The sequence below is a fragment of the Xenopus tropicalis genome, chromosome 8 (genome assembly GCF_000004195.4).
Source record: "Xenopus tropicalis strain Nigerian chromosome 8, UCB_Xtro_10.0, whole genome shotgun sequence".
Taxonomy (NCBI): Eukaryota; Metazoa; Chordata; class Amphibia; order Anura; family Pipidae; genus Xenopus; species Xenopus tropicalis.
The window spans coordinates 68,659,796-68,683,644 of NC_030684.2; the positions used below are offsets into that span (position 1 = coordinate 68,659,796).

Here is a 23,849-nt window from a genome sequence, read left to right on the forward strand (position 1 = left end):
AAAGGACAGACAAAGGCTGCTTTTAATAGCAGTTATATATGCAAATAACTCAAAAACCATTACAAATATGTAATGAATGTATATTGCAAAGTTGCTTAGAATTACGTTTTCTTTTATTAGGCAAAAATTATTTTTGGGGTTGACATGTCCTTTAAGGATTCGGTTCACTCAGACACTTGGAGTGAGATGAATCCTGCTGAAAAGGGCAGAATCTGGATGTGGTGCATCCCTTAGTTATTCTTCACTCTTGTCCCTTCTCTCCTCATACAGGAGACAGATTTTGATTGACAGGTAGGTCTAATATGGCCTTTGGGGGTGGTAAGTTTATCCATTGAGAATGTTTCCGGGGTGCTCTCTTTCTTTTACACTTTAACAATTGCAACTAGCTGGGCTACTTTGATTGGATTTAAAGGGGAACTAAACCTCAATAAAAAATTGAACTGGAACTGCTTTGCCTTTTTTTTTTTTCAATTTTGGCCTTTTGTACCAGTGCAAAGCCACAACATCCCTTTAACAGTGTTCTGCTTCCAGAGCTGTTCCCCAGTAGGTCACCATGATTTAGGTAAACTGCATGTTACCTGAGCTTAGCTAATTAATTTGTAATTAATTCAGGTTCATGTTACATGACATATTAGCACACATCTCATTCTGTATCAGAATCTGATGATACAGAATTTGTTGCTTATTAGTTTTGACCTCTTTTTCATAACAAGAGTTTGAGTTGATACATTAAATCTAAAATATAAAATACAGCATCTAGTCAGATCCCTATTTTAGGTTTTGTAGCTTTTTATTATATTATTGCAGCTCTTCCATTTGGATTTATTAGAAATGCCTCTGATTTATTTACATGATCTAGTGTAGTCTTGATTTTTAAGAAAAACCTCAAGGTTTATGTCTACCTCTGATGACCTTTTTATGCACTGGTAGAAAGATATTTTGCTTTAGGGTTCTGGCCCACGCCCGCGATTCGTGGGCGACCTTGAGAGGAAACTTCTGCGATTTCACTGAAATCACTCGCCAGGTATGCCATCCCACCGGCGATTTACTTTTTCGCTGGTGGGATGGCGTTTCGGGGAGATTTGTCGCGGGCGACTAATCTCCCCATGTGCCAGAGCCCTTAAAGGAACACTGTTTGTCATTTGCATTACTGTGATCGTTAATTGTTAAGTTATCTGGCTTTAAATTTATCAGTGACAGCAAAAAAAGCAAACGCTGAGTAGAATATTCTTAAGGGCTCTGGCACACGGGGAGATTAGTCGCCCGCGACAAATCTCCCTGTTCGCAGGCGACTAATCTCCCCGAGTTGCCATCAGTTGCCATCCCACCGGCAAACATGTAAGTCGCCGGTGGGATGTCACACGCGGCGGTGCGATTGCATAGGCATATTTGGCGCGAGGCATATTCGGCGATTTGCCGAAATCGCCTGCGCAGCGTGTACCATCCCACCGGCGACTTACATGTTCGCCAGTGGGATGGTAGTTCGGGGAGATTAGTCGCCCGTGACAGGGAGATTTGTCGCGGGCGACTAATCTCCCCGTGTGCCAGAGCCCTAAATACTGTTCAGCAAAAGAGTGCTGGACATAGTTGGCTTAACATTTTATTTGTTCTTCTAAAGGAGCTTGAGGAATAAGGATTGACAAAATACTCTAGGGGCTTATTAGTTCTCTGCAAAATTTTAATGGGAGTTTGAGTAAAACTATTGGTCTTACTAATGAAGAGTCTGCAGTAATTTCTTGTTTTTGCAAAAACTGTAGCATTATTTATCCTGGTTTATGAGTTTATGCGTAGTTTAATAAAACATTATTCAATTTTTAATATATTTTAACCTAAAAGTTTGTACCTTCTCTATAATCACTTACTTAAATTCAGTATTCTATTAAAGTACTGATTTGAGATAATTTTGTACAGCTCTCTAAATTTTAATAACACCTGCTTAACTTAAATACATAGAATTTGGGTGTCACTGTACTTGTACCCTTTCCTGCCATACATTTCTGCATTTCTCTTTTAGCAAACATCTGTACTGAGACTTGGGTCCCAAAAAGGCAGTCAAGGATAGTGCCAGCATAGAGTGAATTCATAGATGGCTGACGCTGGTTTAATGTGAGGGCAGTTTCTCTAGCAGGCTGGGTATTTAAAGGAACAGTAACACCAAAAAATTAAAGTGTATAAAAGTAACTAAAATATAATGTGCTGCTGCCCTGCACTGGTAAAAGTTGTGTGTTTACTTCAGAAAGTCTACTATAATTTATATAAATAAACTGCTATGTAGCTATGGAGGCAGCCATTTAAAGGAGAAAAGGCACATAGCAGATAACAGATAAAACACTATTGTATTCTACAGAACTTATCTGTTATCTGCTATGTAACCTGTGCCTTTTCTCCTTTTTTCCAGCTTGAATGGCTGCCCCCGTGGCTACACAGCAGCTTATTATATAAATTATAGTAGTGTTACTGTAGCAAACACACCAGTTTTACCAGTGCAGGGCAACAGTGCATTATATTTTTATTACTTTACTGCTCTTTCATTTTTTGGTGTTACTGTTCCTTTAAAATAGAAGTCATATAGTAGATCAATATAAAAAAGTTGTGACACATGAACTGGTTTGGAATTAATTATTAAAACTTATTTTACTTATCTATGTAAGGGCTCTGGCACACGGGGAGATTAGTCGCCCGCGACAAATCTCCCTTGTCACGGACGACTAATCTCCCCGAACTACCATTCCACCGGTGAAAATGTAAGTTGCCGGTGGGATGGCACGCGCTGCGCAGGCGATTTCGGCAAAAAATTAGAATCTCTTTAAATGACAAAGGGCCTCAGGTTTTTGTAAAACAGTGCAACTTCCTCCCTAAGGGCTGTGGCACACGTGGAGATTAGTCGCCCGCGACAAATCTCCCCGAAATGCCATCCCACCGGTAATTTACATTCTCGCCGGTGGGGTGGCATATATGATTTCCCAAACTCACGGAAATTTCCTCTCAAGGCGATTTACATTCTCGCCGGTGGGATGGCATTTCGGGGAGATTAGTTGCCCGCGACAAGGGAGATTTGTTGTGTGGCGTGTGCCACAGTCCTAACAAGTGGGTGTGTGCCACAGCCCTAACAAGTAGGGAATTGTTACTGAAGACTGCTGCTTCTATCTCATCACAAAGTACAGCTTAAGAAAGGACAGGAAAAAATGATTTATAAGGAGTGCTAATGTGATTTGTCTTTGTGAATTATAGTGTAGTACCTCACTTCATCGCAAACATTTGCCTTTCTTTTAATAAGTGTCTAATAAGCATGACATCAGACCACTTCTGATCTGTCTTGCACAGTCTAGGTGACAGGCATGTTGAATTCTTTTAGGGCAGTGGCACACAGGAGATTTGACGCCCCTTGACAAATTTTCGTTACCACTAATCTCCCTGCAGTGCCATCCCACCGACAAGAATGTAAATCGCTGGTGGGATGGCAAATGTGTCGCTTTGTTTTTCCGAAGTTGCCTCTTAACTAATCTCCCCGTGTGCCACTGCCCTTAGCCTCTCTTTCCAAAATACACAAACCTGTTGTGCAGCTTTGATGTCCCAGAATACTCTACTCTGCTTGAGGAGTGCCTTAGGATTCTGCATATTGCTGATGGCATATGTGTTACAAAAAGTCTTCAAAGATACTGAGGCACCAGCTGAGTGCGGTTCTGAGAAGAAAAGCACCTAGGCATGTTTAATAAAAAAGGAGCAGCAGGCCATACTCTGATGTAAGCTACCTTTACTTGTTATAGGGACTCTAATACAGAAAATTCAGCTTTTTGAAATATTAATATAGCAGTTTGGGAGAGGCAAGTTAATTAGCACTTAACTATATAATTATCCTTCCTTCTCCTTTTAAGAGTGTGAGTGTTAGACACTCTTGACAAACAGAATGTGATGTTGCTTTTGCTCTTATCAGATTTATCTTTGTTCCCTAAAGGTGGCCATACACGCACCGATATTATTGTACGAAACCTCGTTTCGTACGATAATCGGTGCATGTATGGCATGTCGGCGAGTCGACCGATATCGCAGGAAGCTGCTGATATCGGACGACTCGCCGATCGGACCAGTTTGAAAATTTTGATCGGGCGCCATAGAAGGCGCCTGACCAAAATTCTCCTTTCAGAGCTGAATCGGCAGAAGGAGGTAGAAATCCTATTGTTTTTACCTCCTTACCTGCCGATTCAGCCCTGAATGGTGTGTGGCGGATCTTACGATGTTTCGTGCGACCGATGGTCGTACGAAACATCGTCAGATCGCCACGTGTATGGCCACCTTAAGAGCAATGCCACACAAAGCACATCCAACTCTTCCCATGGCTTCATGTATCTGCATTAAGAGATCGACCTGAAAATGCCTGCTTTTAGGTTTTTTAGGCCGATCTCCACTTCTCTCTGCAGGTGGAGAGAAGCATTGGATACACTTTGTGTGCACTTGCCTTAAGGCTTTTGGCACATGGGGCTGATACTAGACCTGCGTATAAAGGCAAAAAGGACTGCCTCTGGGTGCAGGCACAGAAGTGGATTAGCCCCGTGTGGCACTTGCCCGTATTAATCATTCAGCTATTCACATTTATTAGACAATTATGCCAGTAAACCGTGGTGATACTGTTATATGGCTTATGGTGTAATTTGAAAATGTTTCATCTTCTTTTTGGAACACTAAAATTCATTTATTTGGATTAATTTTAAGGCGGGCTGGAAGGAAAACCATGCAACGTTTATGAATGAACTGAAGAACCTTCAAGCATCTGGTCTCACAACTCTTGGCCAGGCACTGAGGTCATCTTTCGATTTGCTCAATTTGAATAGATTGGTATCTGGAATCGACAATTATGGACAGGTACGAAATGCAATTTAATTTGGTGAGAAACAGATTAGCACTCCTTTCAAAGCCATATTTGTTACCAGGTTAGCGAAAGGGTGTTTTCATTCATTTTGAAACTCTGCTTACTTTGTGATAATTTCTCCCTAAGGGGTGCCTTTTTCCTGCTGCTACATTGTTTTTTTCTCCAAAATGCTTAGCATGTTTTTTTCCTGTAAAATCTTGCTTTGTTATATATTAAAGCTTGCATAACAGGCATAACCTGCACACTGTAGATATGTTGTAATGTATTCCATTTTGGTGAGTTTAATCATGCATTATTTTGATCTGATTATATTCCAATCCTCGTTTAGGGAAGAAATCCGTTCTTTTTGGAGCCTTCCATTTTAATTACGATTACTGATGGTAACAAGTTAACATCAACTGCAAGTGTTCAGGAGGAGGTGAGTACGGTTTTGTAGACAAGGAATCTCAGTTACAGTAGTACAGTTACCCATAACAACTAATCAACAATTAGCTTTTATTTGTCAGTTACAAGTTAGAAAATGAAATTAAAGAACTTACTGTTTTTGCTGTGTTTTGGTATAGGTGACTGCCCTGGTGAAATTTAGCAGACATCCATGGTCATAAATTAGTCCCAAGTTCTCTTATTTTTCTATAGATATGTGGCCTTATAGGGTGATAGTCACTGTATATGCTGTCAAGACAGTATTTTTAATGTGTTTGCATTCTTCTGAATTTTGTAATCAAAGCTCCACCTTTGATTACTAGGATGAACAGCTCCAAGTCTGTTTTTGAGACAGACGTCTTAAATATAAGGGGACAGAAGATCTGAGATTAGCAAACATTTTATATGCCTTCCCTAGATGCTTGGCAAGTTTAAAGAATTCTTGTTTTGTCTTTTTGTTTATACATAACAATGTAGAGCTATTAGGATACACAGTGCTGTAAAATTTGGAATGAATAGTTTTTTTTATATATCCTTAGCTTCATCTTCCTCTAAATTCCCCTTTACCGGGAAGTGAACTTACTAAAGAACCATTCCGTTGGGATCAGCGACTGTTTGCACTTGTGCTTCGCCTTCCAGGGGCATCATCTGTGGAGCCAGAACAGGTGGGCGGTGTGCCCTCAGATGACTCTGCTATCTCTCAGATGTGCGAAGTAACAGGAGGTGTGTGACAATATACACACTAAAGCCTATATATTTGTAGTTGTCGTCATGTCTATGGCCCAGATTTACATAATGTTTAATATGCCATAAATGTTAACAAATAATTTTATACCGGCCAAAGGTAGGGATAACCCTTGAAAAGTTAAATCTCATCACAAAAAAGTTTGTGACTAAACTTAAATGTGTCCTGCCTGGCATGTCAGGTGGTTTTACTTAGCTTCTCAGTTCAAGGCCTATGTTGTCTTTTAGGTCGTTCCTACTGTGTCAGGACACAAAGAATGTTGAACCAGTGCTTGGAGTCCCTGGTTCAAAAGGTTCAAAGTGGAGTTGTCATCAACTTTGAGAAGACTGGGCCTGATCCTACTCCCAACAGTGAAGGTAATTGTACAGTATTATTCCATCCTGCTTCTGTTGCATTTAACATTTATTAATTCTGATTATGTGCTATCCTAGAGTAATTCTTAACAGAAGTACATGTAACTTTATTGGGGTTTTTTGTACTCGTAGAAAGGTTATGTAAAAACAGAAACATAGAATTTGACTGCTGTTTTGGCCTAGTAAATTGTTGCCTGTCTTATTTTTTTTTTTAATCAAAGGTTTTTCAGATAATTTTTACAGTATATTTTCAAGCTTAAGCAAATATGTATTCTTTGGTAAATAACAGTAATGTTATTTATATTATTTATTTTGTTTGAAAGGAAAATAAAAGTGGAAGGAAAAAACTTGTTTTAATAGCCCCCTTTCAGTTTATATCTTTTCTTTAAAACAAAAAGTAATATATTTGAATATTCTTTCCGCAAACACAGAAAGTAGATTTAGTCAATTTAGCTACCAGATAGCAGTTAACACTAGCAACCATGCAATGAGAATTGGATGTCAGAATGGCCTATTACTAGAAGGAAGCTTGAATAAATAGAAGTCATCAGTGTGATAATAAAATTTGTGATCACTCTCCTTTCATTACTAGGCTTACTGACAGTAACAACCAGTTTGCATTTTAAACTAAAGGTTTGAAAGCTAAATCGGAAAAGAAAAGGGATTAACTGCAAAATTGCCTAAATTGTATCCATGTGCAATGCACTAAAGATACCCTTTAAATGTAATATATATGCTTAGATGTGTTGTCATGATCACGAAGATGCTCACTTACCTCATTTTAGAGCAAACACTGTGTGAAAATACAGAATGTCATTTAAGAATGTCAGACATCACATCTGTACATGTGTTTAGAATTGCATTCAGGGCAAGTACAAAATGAACCTATTTAGGACTCACATTCCGTTAAATAGAATTTATTTTGTCAGTACAGGTATAGGACCCATTATCCAGAATGCTCGGGACCAAGGGTATTCCGGATAAGAGGTCTTTCCGTAATTTGGATCTCAATACCTTAAGTCTACTAAAAAATCAATAAAACATTAATTAAACCCAATAGGATTGTTTTGCATCCAATAAGGATTAATTATATCTTAGTTGGAATCAATTACAAGGTTCTGTTTTATTTCTACATAGAAAAAGGAAATCAGTTTTAAAATTCTGAATTATTTGATTAAAATGGAGTCTATGGGAGACGGGCATTCCGTAATTCGGAGCTTTCTGGATAATGGGTTTCCAGATAAGGGGTCCGATACCTGTATTTTACTTCTGTATAGACTCATACTGGTGACTTTGATCTCTTCTATCTTGCAATTGTTTGAATGCATTGATTGTAAGCAGAATTATTCACACTCAGCACCGCAGGCTTTAATAAAGCTGGACATACACGCATGTATAATCGTACAAAGTATAGTTTTGTGCAATTTTTGGACTGTGTGAGCTTTGAATTATTGTCCGAATTTTGGTTGTATAAAGACGAAATCTGTGCATGTAGGTCATTGTAGGTGACCTACAATGCATTTCCGGGTTTTCCCATCTCTACAATTTGTTGTCTGCCAATTATTTTATGTTCTGAACATCCTCCACTTTGTTATTTTTAGCGTTTTATCCTACAAATTTCAATCTGAATGTTTGCTGGTTTTAGATTGTTATATTTAAACGTACGATCAATATCAAATGTTCATCAGAAGAAGACTAAAATCTGAATGTGTATATCCAATTATAAGATATATTTGTATATCTCTATTGCAATGGCAGCTCAGTTGATTTTAGAGCAAAAGTTAACTATTGCAGTTGGTAAAGCTTCTCTCTCAAGACTTTTTTTTTCCTCTAACACTCTAGATGGGCTTGCTGATTCCCTCAGACCTACTCATTCGTTTGCTCCGCAAGCATGGCATACCTGCCATAAGCTTATATATGTGCGACCAAATCCAAAAACTGGTGTTCCTGTTGGACATTGGCCAATTCCTGAGTCTTTCTGGCCTGATCAGAACTCTCCAACATTAGTAAGTGAAGTAATTTGCGTCTTTATTTGTGCTTTTGGCTAATAAAATTTGTATATATAAACCAAAAAAAACGACTGCTTTACCATGCTGTGTACGTAAACTGGAAGTTTGTGCATGTGTACTAAGCCCTTATGGCAATTATATTTAAATTTTGTGGGTAAAAAGCCTTCTCTAAGAGCCTGGCCAAACCAAACCCATACCCTTAACAATGTGAAAAATTTGCCACACACTTCACACACTTGATTCGCTCATGCATCTGTGATTTCTGTACGTCTGCAATTTTGAGGAGGGGAGGGTTCGAGATTTAGGTGGATCTAGTGAGAAGGATTCCGCATGTGGCCGAATCCTCAATTGAAAGGTTAGATGCATCCTTACTTAAAATGGCAATTTTTATCTAGGATTATCCAATGACACATACTAATACAAAGGTGTAGGGGTATAGTTTCCATTTTACACCCATCTCTTTTTCTTTGCAGCCACCTCGTACAGCTCACCCAGTGGTGAGATTTTCATGTTTGGACTGTGAACCCATGGTTATTGACAAGCTTCCTTTTGATAAGTATGAACTTGAACCATCCCCACTAACACAGTTCATTCTAGAAAGGAAATCTCCTCATACCTGCTGGCAGGTGAGTTTTGTGCATTCTATTTAAAACTAATATTTTCTTACTAAGCATAATGTCTGTTATAGTTAATTTTGGTGGTTTGCTGAAATGAGCATGCACTAGTTAGGTGCTAGATGAGGGCAGGATGCATCTAACAGACAAGCACTTGTAATGGTGTTAACGTTTCTGAAAGGTTTGCAGAGATGGCTGCTTCACTAAGCATTACCATCCAGTTATCTTTTACCTCTTTGATGCTTAGCTGTGGTCTCTAGCAGATGACATTGTTAATATTGTATTCCCTGATAATCAGTCTAGTTTCTTTGTTGTTCCCCAGAAGGTGTTTCTAACATAGTGTACCCTTGAATTGCATGTTTGAGACTTTGTACACTTTTCATATGTATTATGTATTTGTCCCTGTCAATTTTAAAAGGTCTGCATGTGCAATATGTAACATAACAAATAAAAACAGAATGTGAAAATAATCAACTCTAACTAAACATTGCATAAACCACCCTCCCACCCAAAGCAGTGACACATTCTCATAACATAGATCTGTTCACCTTCAGGCAATAGTTTGAATTAAAAGAGCCCCCGTCAGAAAAATAAACATTATTTTTAATTGTTTAGTTTTAAAGCTGTAGACCATATAAGCTGTTGATCAGCACTGCTAAAACTCTCACAGATCTGCTCTCTGCTCACTGTATAGGGGATTTCCCAGACCAGGACTAGTTCACAATGAACTAGTTCTGCACATGCCTTCACTTTCTCTTAATTTGCTTATCTTTGATACCATTGGCTGGCAAGATTCAGCCAGTCAGATCAATAAAATGCAAATTAAGGAGTAAGGAAGGTTAGGGCAGAATGCTGGTGTTTGTTGGTCCCTTCCAAAGAGCAGTGCAGAGAGAGTTTTAGCAGTGCTGATCCAAAGCCTATATAGTCTGTAGCTTCAAAACTAATCATTCAAAACAATAAAGATAATTTACAAAAAAAATGTTTTTTCTAACAGGGGCTCAAATTTGGACTATTGTCTGAAGGTGAACATCCCCTTTAAACAACCAAATAGAAGTAGATTTATGTGCTCAAAATGTTCAGATTTTTCAGCCTTTGAATTAAAATTTATGGTACAGGTATGGGATCCCTTATCCAGAAACCCGTTATCCAGAAAACTCCGAATTACGGAAAGCCTGTGTCCCATAGACTCCATTATTATCAAATAGTTTAGATTTTTAAAACTGATTTCTCTGCAATAATAAAACAGTACCTTGTAATTGATCCCAACTAAGATATAAATAATCCTTATTGGATGCAAAACAATCCTATTGGGTTTAATTAATGTTTTATTGATTTCTTAATAGACTTAAGTTATAGAGATCCAAATTACAGAAAGACCCCTTATCTGGAACAGCCTTGGTCCCAAGCATTCTGGATAACGGGTCCTATACCTGTACTATAAAATCTGAAGAGAATGTAGTAAAAACAGGTGTATCTGGAAATGTTTTGATATTTTATTAGGTTGCATGTTCCTTGTTGGAGATTGATTTACAAAAACAGTTAAAACTGTAACATAACAAGACAATAAGGTTTTGAAAGAAACTATTTTGAGTAAAAATTTATAGGGATCATTTACCCAAGTAGTGTTTGTTTAAAGGGGAAGGAAAGGCTAAAATGTTAATCACCCCCAAGTGACTTGAATCGCTTACCTCATGCCCCTATTAGGAGAAAACAGCACCAGCCCGGGGCACCTGGGGCGATGCGCTTCCTCCTTCCTGCTCCGTTCAGCCTTGACTGTGAGTCAGGCGCATGCGCAGTAGAGTGACAAAGCTGACTTCTCTGTTAAAGTTCCACTATTCACTCTACTGCACATGCGCTGCAGGTACCCCAGGCTGGTGCTGTTCTCTCCGTACAGGGGCACCAGCCTGGGGTACGGGGTAAGCGATTCAAGTCACTTGGGGGTGCCTAACATTTTGGCACCCCCAAGTGACTTAGCTTTTCCTTCTCCTTTAAAGGGCAGAATATAGGTGCAATGTATGAACAATTTTTTCCCAGAATTCTAACTTCGTTGTGACCCTCACAGTACAGTATGTTCAACAACTTGGGAACAATTCACCAACGCTGATGCATCAGCTTTTGTAAATTAATTAAGAATGAAAAAATAATTATTTGCTTATAATGGTCTGTTAATCCAGAGCTTTCTGGATAACAGGTTGCCAGATAAGAGATCCCATGCCTCTATTATAATTAGAAATCATAGGTTTTAGTGCAAAAGAAAACATTGTACTTCACCAGTTTATACTTATTAATTCTGCAAATGACAGGTGTTACATAAATATTTATAGATGTTACAAGTTGGTTTTTCAAATAGGAGCATCATGCACTATATAATGCTTTCAGTGCAGGTTGGGTCTATAATATGTATGCACATTGGTTTGTCTTAAAATAGTCTTACATACACATGCAGTCTTAATGATAACATTGAAATATGGCTTTGTCCTAGGTATTTGTGAACAGTAGTGGAAAATACAGTGAGATTGGTCAGCCTTTTGGGTATTTAAAAGCAAGCACCACTTTAACCTGTGTAAATCTCTTCGTCATGCCCTACAACTACCCAGTATTGCTTCCTTTACTTGGTAAGTCAGACATCTTCTGATCTTAACACTTGTTCAACACTTGTGATAAGATTTTCTCAACTCACTTTTTTCCCTCAAGTGTGAGAAAGGGTTCTTTTGTGACTTGAAACATGTTGTGCTAATAAATCAGTCGTGTTTGCAGCAGCAACTGCTTTGGTGTGTGCTTCTTCCACTGTATATTGGATGTACTGGATTTGTTATTATGCTCAGTGTGTTCTATTTAATTATAGCAATGCAATGCATTATTTTAATTAACTCTGGATTAAGGGTTACTTCATCTATGAATTTGCAATGTTTACTTGTTTATTTGTTTGTCTCAGATTTATTGTACTGGCACACAGGTAGATTAGTCGCCTGTGATAAATCTTTACTACTGCGGGAGACTAATCTCCGCAGAATGCTTTACCATGGCAATAATGTAAATCGCCAGCAGCAAAACATATGTGGCACTTAGGGGTATGTATAAATATCACCAGTGATGTTGCCTGAAGCAACCAATTAGGTCTTTGCTTTGATTTCTAACTTGTAGGTGACTTTTCAAATCTTATTGCTGATTGGTTGCTATGGGCAACATCACCAGAGATATTTATCTCCAATCTCAACCCCCTAGTTTTTCCAAAGTCAGCAAAAGTTGCCTTGCAAGAAAGCTTTTGACAACTGTTTTCTCAATGGCGATTGACATTATTGCCATGGGAATGCATTTTGGGAGATTAGATGGTGAGCACAAGCCACTGCAGTACGTTGCTGCAAAAAACTGTTTATGGCCCTAAACAATTCATGGTGATTACACAGTTGTTTGCAGCAAAGTACTGCGGTGGCTTGTGCTCATTCCACTCCAGTAAGGATCTTAGTTATATAATAAGCTGGCACTGCCAATTAATTTCTCTCTTCTAACATGTGCCAAATGCCTTAAGGGCTGTGGCACATGGGGAGATTAGTTGCCTGCGACACATCTCCCTTGTCGCGGGCGACTAATCTCCCCGAAATGCCATCTCCCCGGTGAGAATGTAAATCGCCGGTGGGATGGCATATGCGGTGCCGCGATTTCCCCGAAATCGCAGAAATTTGTCACGGGCGACTAATCTTCCCATCTGCCACAGCCCTAACTATTATGTGCTATGTAACCTGTACCATATAGCCCTATTTTAACTTGATTGGCTTGAGTGTGGTGCTCATATCCCTCTTTAAACAATGTGGACTTTTTATTTCTTGCAGATGATTTGTTCAAGGTACACAAACTAAAGCCAACTCTGAAATGGCGTCAGACCTTCGACAATTACTTAAAGACTATGCCCCCTTACTTTTTAATGGTATGTGCTTTTGAATTTGTTGCTTTGAACAATTAACAGTTTTCATTTACTTCAGAGATACCAGAAATCCAAGTTAGAGCTGAGGTTTTGATATAGCAAACATGATAGTTATGTTCTTTTTGTTTTTCCCTACCACTAGGAAAGGACAGGAAGGTGCTTGATATTTTGTTAAAATCACCTAAGTTCAAAAGAACACATTTTAGGACTCCTTTCTCTGTATCCTTGCGAAGTGTAGTATGTACTTTCTTTGCCAGTGTTGCTGTGTTTGCCAGTTATGCCTAGACACACTCTAAATCATGCATGCCTGATTGTTAGCCCATGCTAGCATTAGAAAATTCTAGCACTAGATGGAAAAAACAATTCACAGTTGTTAAAAGGGGTGTAAACAGAACTTCAGCACCAAAATACTGCCCTATACAAAAAAATCAAGCTTCATCAAAAGAATAGCAAACCCCCAGCCATTAAAACTTTCTTGCAGATCAGCCTTATTTCATTATGGTTTGCCATGTAATATTAACTTTATTTCTCTCCACCTGTCTTTGCCATGTTGAATTAAATATGTATGTTACTGATGATGTTAGCAACTTATATATAAAACTGGTTATATAAAGTGATTATTAAAAAAAAAAAAAAAAAAAGGGGTGTGTATTACTAGTTTTAGACAGCTAACAGCAGCCTTGGCACAAAATGCAAATATCTCAGAAACAGCAATTTTCTTCATTTATTTCCAGTCATTTATATGGTACTACACATTTCCGCAGCACTTTATAGGGCATAAATCGTATCATTCACATCAGTCTCTGCCCCAGAGGAGCTTACAATCTAAGGTCCCTGTCACATTCACACACACACTATGGTCAATTTAGTCAGAAGCCAGTTAACCTGCCTGTATGTTTTTGAAGTGTCTGAGGAAACTGAAGTACCCAGAGGAAACAGAGCACCAAGAGAACATACAAACTCCTTGCAGGTAGTGCCCTGGCTAGGATTGAACTACTTACTGCTACAATTAGCAAACTAATAGGAAAAAAGGGTTATAAGAAAGAGTAATTTTCATTATTTGATATTTAAATATTTTTGTTTCTTTAGCCACTGAAGAAAGCACTACGAATGATGGGAGCACCAAATTTGATATCTGAGAATTTGGACTGTGGTCTTAGTTATAGTGTTATTTCATATCTTAAAAAGCTCAGCCAGCAGGTAATTTTTGTTTTTTGTTTTTCTGTACTCGAAAACATGATTAATTGCTTGGTTGGACAAAAATATACCTGATTTTTAAGTGAAGGTTGTTCACTCATGTTTATAACAAGCATATAATCAAGGTATAAGAATGGTTTGTCTTTTATTATTTCCCTTTATAAAGGGCAAGGAAACCCCGAATCACTATGGGGTGCCAATATTAAATCAGTAAATCAGATTACTATATTTTTCCCCAAGGACATTGATTACTTTATGAAAAAAAATGCACCACCTAGGGAAAATAAGTAGTGCACCACCATGCCAACATTTAACTTACCTTTCCCAGATGTCCCAGACGTAGACTTGCAAGTGTACCGTAGAGAATGATTTTCATACAGTGCATGCTGAAGTCTAAATCTGAAGAGTCACACCTGAGAATGGTATGTAAGATGGACGCATGATGATGCATTCTTTTTTTCCCCATGAGTGAGTGCATCCTTTTCTTAAAAGGAGCACCATCTGTGTCAAAGGCGTAGTGATTAAATTTACTCGGGTTGCCTAACATTGGCTATGAGAAAATTTGGTTGTTCTTACTGCTCTGGAAAAAGGTAATGGCAATATTTTGGCTGACAGGCAATGTTTTAAATGTCCATGCCCCACAATTATAATCACACCATGCCACCTCCTGGTTTCCTGTGAAGGGGGTTTGTATCAGAAAGGCTGTGGGAAGTAATAAATAAGTGGCCAGACAGACCAAAAACACTGACCGCATAAGCAAGGATTTAGTTTCACAGGGCCTCCTTCCTTTCTGTAGGAAGTAGCATAGTTTACACCACACCTGCAGTTATCACTGAAAAACACAATCATATTGTTATTAGACAAATACAAAGGCAAAATAATATATAATGGGTCTTTATGTATATGTATTATGTATAATGGGTCTTTTTGTTAATGTTGAAGGCCCATTATATCAGAATACATTTAAAGTAAGACTTGGAAGACCTTTGCTTTCTTCACATTTAAAATGTAATTCATTTTACATCAGAATGTATTCACATGCCTTATTTTACACACATAACCTTAAATCAAATAAAAGAAGGAGTTATGGACACAGTTATAAACAATGGTTTAAATAACTTTAACAAGGCATTTTGGACTACTGCTTTTCAAATGCAGCTTTCAAATTTCACAGCCATAAATCAATTTTAATCTTAACTTAAACCTGTAAAATGTCATGTTTTTTTCCAGACAAAAATTGAATCTGAGAGAATAATTGCATCTGTAGGGAAGAAAGCCCCACAGGAGACCGGAATTAAAGTAAAGAATAACTCCACCAGGCTGTCCTTGGTTCATAACAGAGATTTTAAACAGTTGCTACAAGGGTTTTGCAATGAGTCATCTATCCGAGTTTCTGAAATTAATGTTAAAGAATTCCCAGGCTTTCAAGTTGGGCTTTTAAATAAGGTATGTTACATGCTTTAATTGAATCTAGAACATGTGCCAAATTGAAAATAGAGTTTTGTTTTACGGAAACTGTCAAGGACACCTTATGCAGAATGATTAATTATATGTGATGTTTGGTATGATAGTAGATGATCTTTTGCCTTTTAGGCCTGTGACTTTTGCAACGTATCCTGTTATGTTTGAGTCTTAATGCTTTGCAGTTTCCATTTTTAGAAAAAAAAATACAATGTTGATTCAACAGAAGCAGACAAGATAAATATATCATACATTATCTTTTGTACATTGTTAGGATCTGAAGCCCCAGACCTACCGAAATGCTTATGACATTCCACGCCGAAATTTATTAGATCAGCTGACTAGGATGAGGACCAATTTACTGAAAACCCATAAGCTTATTGTTGGACAAGATGAAGGTAAATAGCATTTGTAATTTCATTGAATCTTATAATCCTGAATAATAACAAATTGCATTTGTCACAAGCTTTAGATGCTTGCCCCAGTAATTTAACAGATTGATTTGATAATATCACATTTTGTTTTTTTTCTTTATTTTTTTTTTTAAGATTGTCTTCACAGTGTTCCTGTAGCTCAGATGGGCAACTACCAAGAATATCTTAAATCTATGCCCTCTCCCCTTCGAGAGATTGATCCAGATCAACCAAAAAGACTGCATACCTTTGGAAACCCTTTTAAACAGGATAAGAAGGTACAAAATGTCCTAATTCATCTTAATGTGGGGAAAAACAACTTTCCTCCCAAAAAAGTCTATTGTTTATTCACAACTCACTTTGGATACCAGTAAGCCCCTAACCTTTTCTAGTATACTTGTCTCTCTTCCTAGTAGGAGATTGTGATCTTTGATCCCATGTTCATACCACTCATAGTTTGGTAGTACTCCAATCTATTAAATGGGCAATAAATACACATTAGCAACAAATGAGTATTATGAACAGGACTCGTGTTGCAATTTTTTTCCACTACCCCCTCATCCCCTTTAAACAGGGTAATTTGTTCAAAAGGGAGGTAATGAGCTCTGTATAAACCAACCCCTCTTCCCTAAGCTGCAGTCAAAAGGAGCAGCAAACTGTACAGAGGGCTTATTTGTGGACTGGTAATTTATTGTATAAGCCTCTTTCCCACAAACAGTGACTTTGCAGAACAGGGAGTTGGAAAGTGTAAGTTGTTTCATTTTCAATTATGCAATTGAGGGGAAAAGATAGAAATGCACCCTCACATGGTATTCTGGTTCTTGTAATCTAAAAAAAGCAAAGTTTTTCAGTTTAATTTTCTTGTTAGTGTAAGAAATAACAAAAAGCATAGACATAACTTAATAAAAGGACATTAATATATTTATTGAGCTAATGATTAACTGGGGTGTAGACCCTTTGCCTTTTTTCTAACAAAAAGTTAAAAAAAAATAACTTTAAAATTAAAGAGTTGTCATAGTAGATTTAATTTTTTTTTTCTTTCTTGTTCTTGTAGGGTATGATGATTGATGAAGCAGATGAGTTTGTTGCTGGGCCTCAGAATAAAATCAAGCGGCCAGGAGAGTTGAACACTCCAGCTTCTCTAAAGAGAAGGAGGAGCATGTCTCCGCTGTTACTTCGTAGGCCCCAGACACCACCTATTATCACCAACCATGTTGGAGGGAAGGGGCCCCCTACTTCGCCTGGAGGCTCCATTACACATAACCTAATCAAGCCGATTCCTGTGCATAAAGGTGAGATGAAAAATTGTGAATTTGCAGCCTAAATATGTGTAAACTGTAGTCTTAATTAAATGGATTTGATAGAGCTTGGGGGGTTGCTGTTTTTATAGTGTGTCTAGGGATTTTCATAGTTGTGAAAGAAAATTATTTTGTTGTAAAGGAAAAAAGGGACAATCTCCTTGCCCCATGTGAAGATGTATTGAAAAAAAAAATTTAAATTGTTAACATGAATAAGGTAAGTATGCAAAAATGTGTTTTTCATCTGTAGACTTTGGTGGCTACAGAAAGGCCAGAAGGAAGGGATATTTTTACTTGAATCTAGAAGGGTTAATGCAATGCAATGTTAGTGCAGTTAAGTAGCTTTTAATTTTTTGCACATTTATCTTCTCTAAACCAAGTGTTCTCTCAGGTACAAGGTCAACTTGTTGTTCTGAAGCTGCTGTTGATCTAAATGTGCTACCATGCCTTTGGTTTGTAAAGCAGGAGAAATTGGGAGACTTGACAGCTCAAGAACTTTCCAACATCAAAAATGAAATATGTAAAAAAAAAAAAAGCACAGTGACCAGTTTTGTGTTATGTTCACAAATACACTTACAATACAAAGGGCTGATTCAATAGGCTAGAAATTCTGCACCTTGTTTTTGGGCTTCTGTACCAGCCCTAGGCAACCAATAATCTCTAACCAATACCTTCTGCCCTTTAGCAGTGAAGATCTGTCCCATCTTCTTTTCTGCTGATTCACTGCACATGCTCTGTGCTGCTGTCACGTACCTGAGCTTAGGGACCAACTCACAATATAATGTATACAGAGAATATATAAGTAACAATCCAGGGCTGATTAGCATCTATTTCATATTTCTATTACGTGGCAGTTCAGAAACCAGCACAGTTGCATCAGAATAATCAGCTCTGTAGCATCTGACAGATACCTAATTTTTTTTGCTTGATAACTTGCAATGATGCCTCGACAGCTGCACAGAGCACACTGAGCATGTGAGTGTTTCTGACACTCCTAACAAAAGATCCAGGTTGGTGACCCCATGCACAACTTTGAAAGCCTGTGCCAGTTTTCCTTTAAGTCACTCTCTGTAGCTTGCTGCTGTGACAAAAGGAGGCACAGAATTTAAGTGGCTGGTGGTGATGCAAAGTTTGTGCCAACAGAATGCACAGCAATGTACTTGTGTCTTTTATCTTTTTTTTGTAGTTTATATTAAACAGTAACAAATATACAGGTTTGACACTTTCTGTCTTTGTTTGTCAAAGTGTATTACACCAAAGTAACAACATTTTTTTTTAATTTGTAGACACTAATAATGTGCTAACTGCAGAAGGGAACGGAGAAAGGTTGGATAATGGTCAGCCCCTGGAGAAACAGATGGACGGATTGCCTCCACTAATTGTTTCTTCTGCTCTAGATGACGAGGTTGTTGTCTCTAATGACTTTCATACTGTAACTGATGAACTAAATTGCTTTAGTGATGATGGTTTGGAGCAGAAGCCAGTTAATAACGTGAAAGGGCCATCAGACAACTATATGCCTGCTGAAGAGTCTGGAGATGTTCAGGAATGCACTTCTGGAAGCTGTGTGCCAAACACACTAAAGAGAGTGCACAGTATGATTGAAGGGTCTAATGCAGACATTAAAATTAAAGTCATGAAAGAAGTTCGTAAACCAGGAAGAAGTAAGTACAAACCAAAGAAGACATGTGTGCTTATTCAGCTTCTGTAATCCTGGAAACATTGCTAACCCATGACTTACCTGCTGGCCTGAGATTGCATAACAACTGTACTAGAAACAAGCAAAATGAAATATCAACAACTTACTGATAACATATAATTTTTTTTTTTTTTTTTTTTTTTTTACAAATTATGGGATTAGTTTTAATGGGCAGGGACTATTATTGGTGGTGCAGAAAGCCATTGACTTGTGGTAGTTACCTTTATGAATGCTAATAGGGTAAGAAGGCCTGTGGCACATGGGGTGTTTTATCTGTGCCATGCCTAGGTGTGAAAGGCCGTGGTCAAAATCCAAACTCCTTTCCCTGTCACTGCTTTACCCATACCTGTATTGGTAATGCACTGCTGAGGTATGGTGGCCTGCCTTGTGCCCTCAAGAATGGTGGCTTGTCTTGTACCCTTAAGTATGGTGGTCTGCCTTGTGCCCTCCATTATGATGGTCTGCCTTGTGCCCTCCAGTGTGGTGGTCTGCCTTGTGCCCTCCATTATGATGGGTCTGCCTTGTGCATTCCAGTGTGGTGGTCTGCCTTGTCCCTCCAGTATGATGGTCTGCCTTGTGCCCTTCAGTGTGGTGGTCTGCATTATGATAATTTCTAAAGTTTCTTTCTACACAGCTTTGCAAATTGATATTAAGATGTTACATTTAAAGGAATACTCTCATGGGAATACAAGTTTTTTTCAAAACATATCAGTTATTAGAGCTTCTCCAGCAGAATCCTGCATTGAAATTTGATTTAAAAAAACAAACAAACATTTTTTTATATTTCATTTTAAGTTTCATATGGGGCTAGCCATGTTCTTAATTTCTCATGGTGCTACAGCCCTGTGACTTGTGCTCAGATAAACTTCACTCACACTTTACTGCTCAATAGTAAGAAATCCAAGTCTGCCTTGGGACTCCTCCAGTTACATGGGAGTAGGAGAAACAATAGGTTACCTGACAGCAGTTCTACTGTGTAGCTCTGGCTCCTTCTGAAAGCTCAGACTCTGAAAGCGTAATGCACTGGGGCTGCCTACACACCAATATTATAACTAAACAAAATACATTTGTTGGTTCAAGAATAACATTTTAAATAGTAGAGTGAGTTATAAGCTATGTAAACAGTGTAATTTTAAATATAAAATCATGACACAATCCCTTTAACAACAAAAGCACTCTTTTTCAGATTACGAAAAAATATTCACTCTCCTTGAGGAAGTGCAAGGATCACCTGAAGTACAGAAAACCTTTATTGAATTTACTATCAAAGAAGCCGCAAGGTTGGTAAATGGATGAAGCTTTGTTGTTGTTATACATTTTTCTAAATGTTTCTATACACTTCTAATTAAAAATGGATTCTTGTTTTTTTTAGCTTTTGTATATACTCATTTACTGGTGTTATTTTATTAGGCACTCTAATCTCAAAACACTTTCTTTATTATGCCCAGTACAGGAGAATACTTTAGGTAGATTGACATTTATTATTCTCATCCTGTACATCCATGAGTGAAGTTAGTTGACTTTGGCAGATGTTTCAAAGATCACTTGTGGACACTTGCTTTTCCTTTTATTTTAGACAGTTTCTAAGTTATGTCAGGTTACAAGAAGAATCTAGTACACCCACAATTTTACTTGGATAACCAAACTCCTTTATGTGTAGTCAGCTGCAAATAAATATTCCGAAGTGGGAAAAGAAGTGTATTTGGGTCTTTTTTTTTTTTTAAACTTATTGACCTTTTCTAATATGTTTTCATTTTGCTCTACAGGTTTAAAAAACGAGTCTTAATTCAGCACCTAGAAAGAGTTTTATCCAATGTGGATTACAGTGGTTTGCCAAACAGCTTAAATCATATCAACAGCAGATAACACTGTACCTGGATGATAATGAGGCCCAGGGATGAGTTTGCTGTCGCAGAAGGAAGATGACACGGTGACCTCCTTCAACACCTTGCACCTCGGGACACTTTCTGGCCAGAGACAGAGGGCAAGAGGCAGAGTAAACAGATTAAGAAGTTGAGCTCTAAGCTTCAGGACTTGCTATGAACTGTGAGGCTTTTTCTGTGTGGAGGGTGCCGCCCGCTGACCAGGCTGGAGAAAAAAAACCCTTGGTGGCCCTCCTACAGGTGATGAGCTTACTCATTTCTCAGTACAGATCATGCCTATGCTGTAGAGAGAATTTGAGGGAGCGAGAGACAAACTCAATCTTTTGGGACAGGGCAGAGTGCACCATCTGCTGGGCTGAGGTGCCAGCCGCGCATGGTGCATTTGTGAGTGCATGAGGTAGCTTGTCCCTTTGACCTTCTCAGAATAGCCATTCTGTATTCAGGACAGTTGAAGACAGCCCTTTGACTGTATCCCTCACTGTAGGCCACTAAACAATCTACCTCAGACTCTCTTCTGTTTTGTCTGCAGACTTTAAGAAAGTGCACCTGAGACCCCCAGGTCCCCGACTTCTTTCATCCTGTGAGCAGGACGGAGACTCGTCAGGTGGCATTGCACTCGCTGTGCTTTGGAAGCACTAGAAAAGGAAAAGATTTTTTTTTTATAATATGTACTTTTAATGTTCATACAGAGAAAAAAAAATATTTTGAAAACAGTATTGTTATTAGACCAGTAATTTGTGATATTTTATCTTGTATAAAGTGGTTCTGAAATGTGTACAGATATATATACATACATAAATATATATATATATAATAAACATTTTTTATTAATTTTTAAATGGTGCACATTCTTGAGCTTCTTGAGGACTGATGTCATATATGTACATATTTTACTTTTGTGTAAATAGAAACAGGCAGATATTTTATTTTATTACTCTCTACCACAGGCACCACACGTTGCTAGGCAATTCATTTTCCCTTCCAGGGGGAATGAAATACAGAAATGTAGAATATATGGTGGGTGGCAATCAGGTCCTTGACAGCCAGCGCTGCAAATTCTACATTCTATGGCAGTTAAGGGGTAAATATACAGTACCTAGTAGTAAGCTTAAAGCAACTAAAAGCATTGTTGGTTTAACAAAAGAAGCCATGCACAAGACTAGTGAACCATTTTCAACATTACACTGTAAATTCATTTGCATTAGACTTATCACTTCTGCATATCATGAACTGAGTCCTGTGGGAATAACAGGCAGGATGCTAAGTCTCTATTATAGCAAACAAAGTAAGTCCATACACTCACGGTTCCTTGTAAACTCAGTCCGTTATCCACTGGTGCAGATCCTCCTGATGCACCTGGCCAGGTGCCTATAGTAATGAGCACAATAAAAAGGGGGGGAAAAAGCACACAAAAGAAATAGCTGGTGTAAAAAAATACCTCCAACCTGTTTATTGCAGAGTGCACATACAGGCCAAATGTTTCAAGAGCTGTGTGTACTTTTTCCACTGATGAAGAGAGCATGTAACTCTTGAAACGTTTGGTCAACAATAAACAGGTTGGTATTTTTTTACACCAGCAATTTCTTTGGTGTGCTTTTTTTCCCTTTTTTCTTGTGCTCAAGTCTCTATTATAAACAAGTATTTATCAAGTGCCAACAAATTCAGCAGCACTGTACAATACATATTTTGGTTGATATCTGGGTGCTTGATTAATTGCAGTTAAAAATGTGCAGACATGGCTCAAATGGATGCTGTGCTTGCCTATACTTTATAAAACTTTCCATCAGTATCAACATGCACCAGATCTGTTGTAGATGCAGAGTTCTTTGGCGCAGGTATGTTTTAAAGTTTATTAAAGGTTTTATTTTAAATTTTAATTACAACACAAAGGTAAAAACAGAATACAGTGAAAAAAAGAAAACAAGGAGTTGGTGCATTACATTTGTGGCATATAGTACCAAATAGTAAACTATTATATCAATACATTGATGCCCCTAAGTATTTGTCCAGTTTACAATTAGAGATACAGTAGAGGTATGTGGAGTATGAGTCGTCACTTGTAGGGTGTATGTCTGGCCAAGGGGACCATATCTTATCAAATTTGGTTGGGTAACCCTGGGCTTCATATATGAGTCTGATAGAGGAGAGGGATTTATTTATTAAATTGACCCAATGTACAACTGAGGGTGTAGTTGTTCCCATCCAGTTTATAATGATAAACTTTTTTGGCATAAAACAGAAGAATTCTAGTTAGGGACCTGGTCTTGTTCAGCAAGGAGTTAAGTCCCCTGCAAGGCCTAGCAGACCTGTACACATAGGGAGGGCCTAATTCTCCTCCATATATCAAATCACCTCCTTCGAGCAGGTCTGAACTTGAGGGCATTTGGGCCCTGACAATTTTTTTTCGTAATCTTTTCAAATGGGTTATGTGGTTAATGTGTTCCCTCAGCCATTCTGTGCGTCAGTAGTGTAATGCATATTGCTGTCTCATGATAGAATCAGCCAATTAGCAGGCAAAATCAGTTAGCTTTTATCATTATAGAAGTAATGTCCTATTTAAATGATCTACAGGGTTTTAAAATAGTAATTTTCCCCCCAAGTGGATACTGTATATTCAGAGACTGTTAAATGTTAAAACCCATGAGCCACTTTCAAATGTAAAGAGTACAGAGTTGGGGGGCAACACAAGCAAGAAAAAAGTGAATGGGGGTGCCAAAGGAGAACTAAAGCTTGATGAAAGAAGTAGGCCAGAAATGTTATACATTATGTTCTGGGCCTCTGTACCAGCCCAAGGCAACCACAGTCCTTTAGCAGGGAAGGTCTGTGTCTCTAAAGATGCCTCAGTAGCTCCCCATCTTCTTTTCCACTGATTCACAGCACATTGTCTATGCTGCTGTCACTTACTGAGCTTAGGGACCAACTAACAATTTACTGTATATACAGAATATAATTGTAACAATATAAG

At 38.1% G+C, this 23,849-nt stretch overlaps 1 protein-coding gene across 2 annotated transcripts in view; it reads left to right on the plus strand.

Moving 5' to 3' along the window:
* ints6l (integrator complex subunit 6 like) overlaps window positions 1-21,723 on the plus strand; it is a 30,269-nt gene extending 8,546 nt beyond the window's left edge. The window contains 17 exon segments of one of the 2 annotated variants that reach the window (NM_001016198.2): window positions 4,711-4,860; window positions 5,196-5,285; window positions 5,830-6,013; window positions 6,263-6,391; window positions 8,231-8,394; window positions 8,871-9,023; window positions 11,494-11,626; window positions 12,842-12,936; window positions 14,023-14,133; window positions 15,361-15,576; window positions 15,866-15,989; window positions 16,140-16,282; window positions 17,059-17,296; window positions 18,589-18,966; window positions 20,188-20,281; window positions 20,768-21,124; window positions 21,414-21,584. In NM_001016198.2, coding sequence (NP_001016198.1) covers window positions 4,711-4,860; window positions 5,196-5,285; window positions 5,830-6,013; window positions 6,263-6,391; window positions 8,231-8,394; window positions 8,871-9,023; window positions 11,494-11,626; window positions 12,842-12,936; window positions 14,023-14,133; window positions 15,361-15,576; window positions 15,866-15,989; window positions 16,140-16,282; window positions 17,059-17,296; window positions 18,589-18,966; window positions 20,188-20,281; window positions 20,768-20,867 — 2,502 coding nt within the window. In that variant the 3' untranslated portion in view covers window positions 20,868-21,124; window positions 21,414-21,584. 2 annotated transcript variants of the gene reach the window in all.
* The last annotated feature ends 2,126 nt before the right edge of the window (window positions 21,724-23,849 follow it).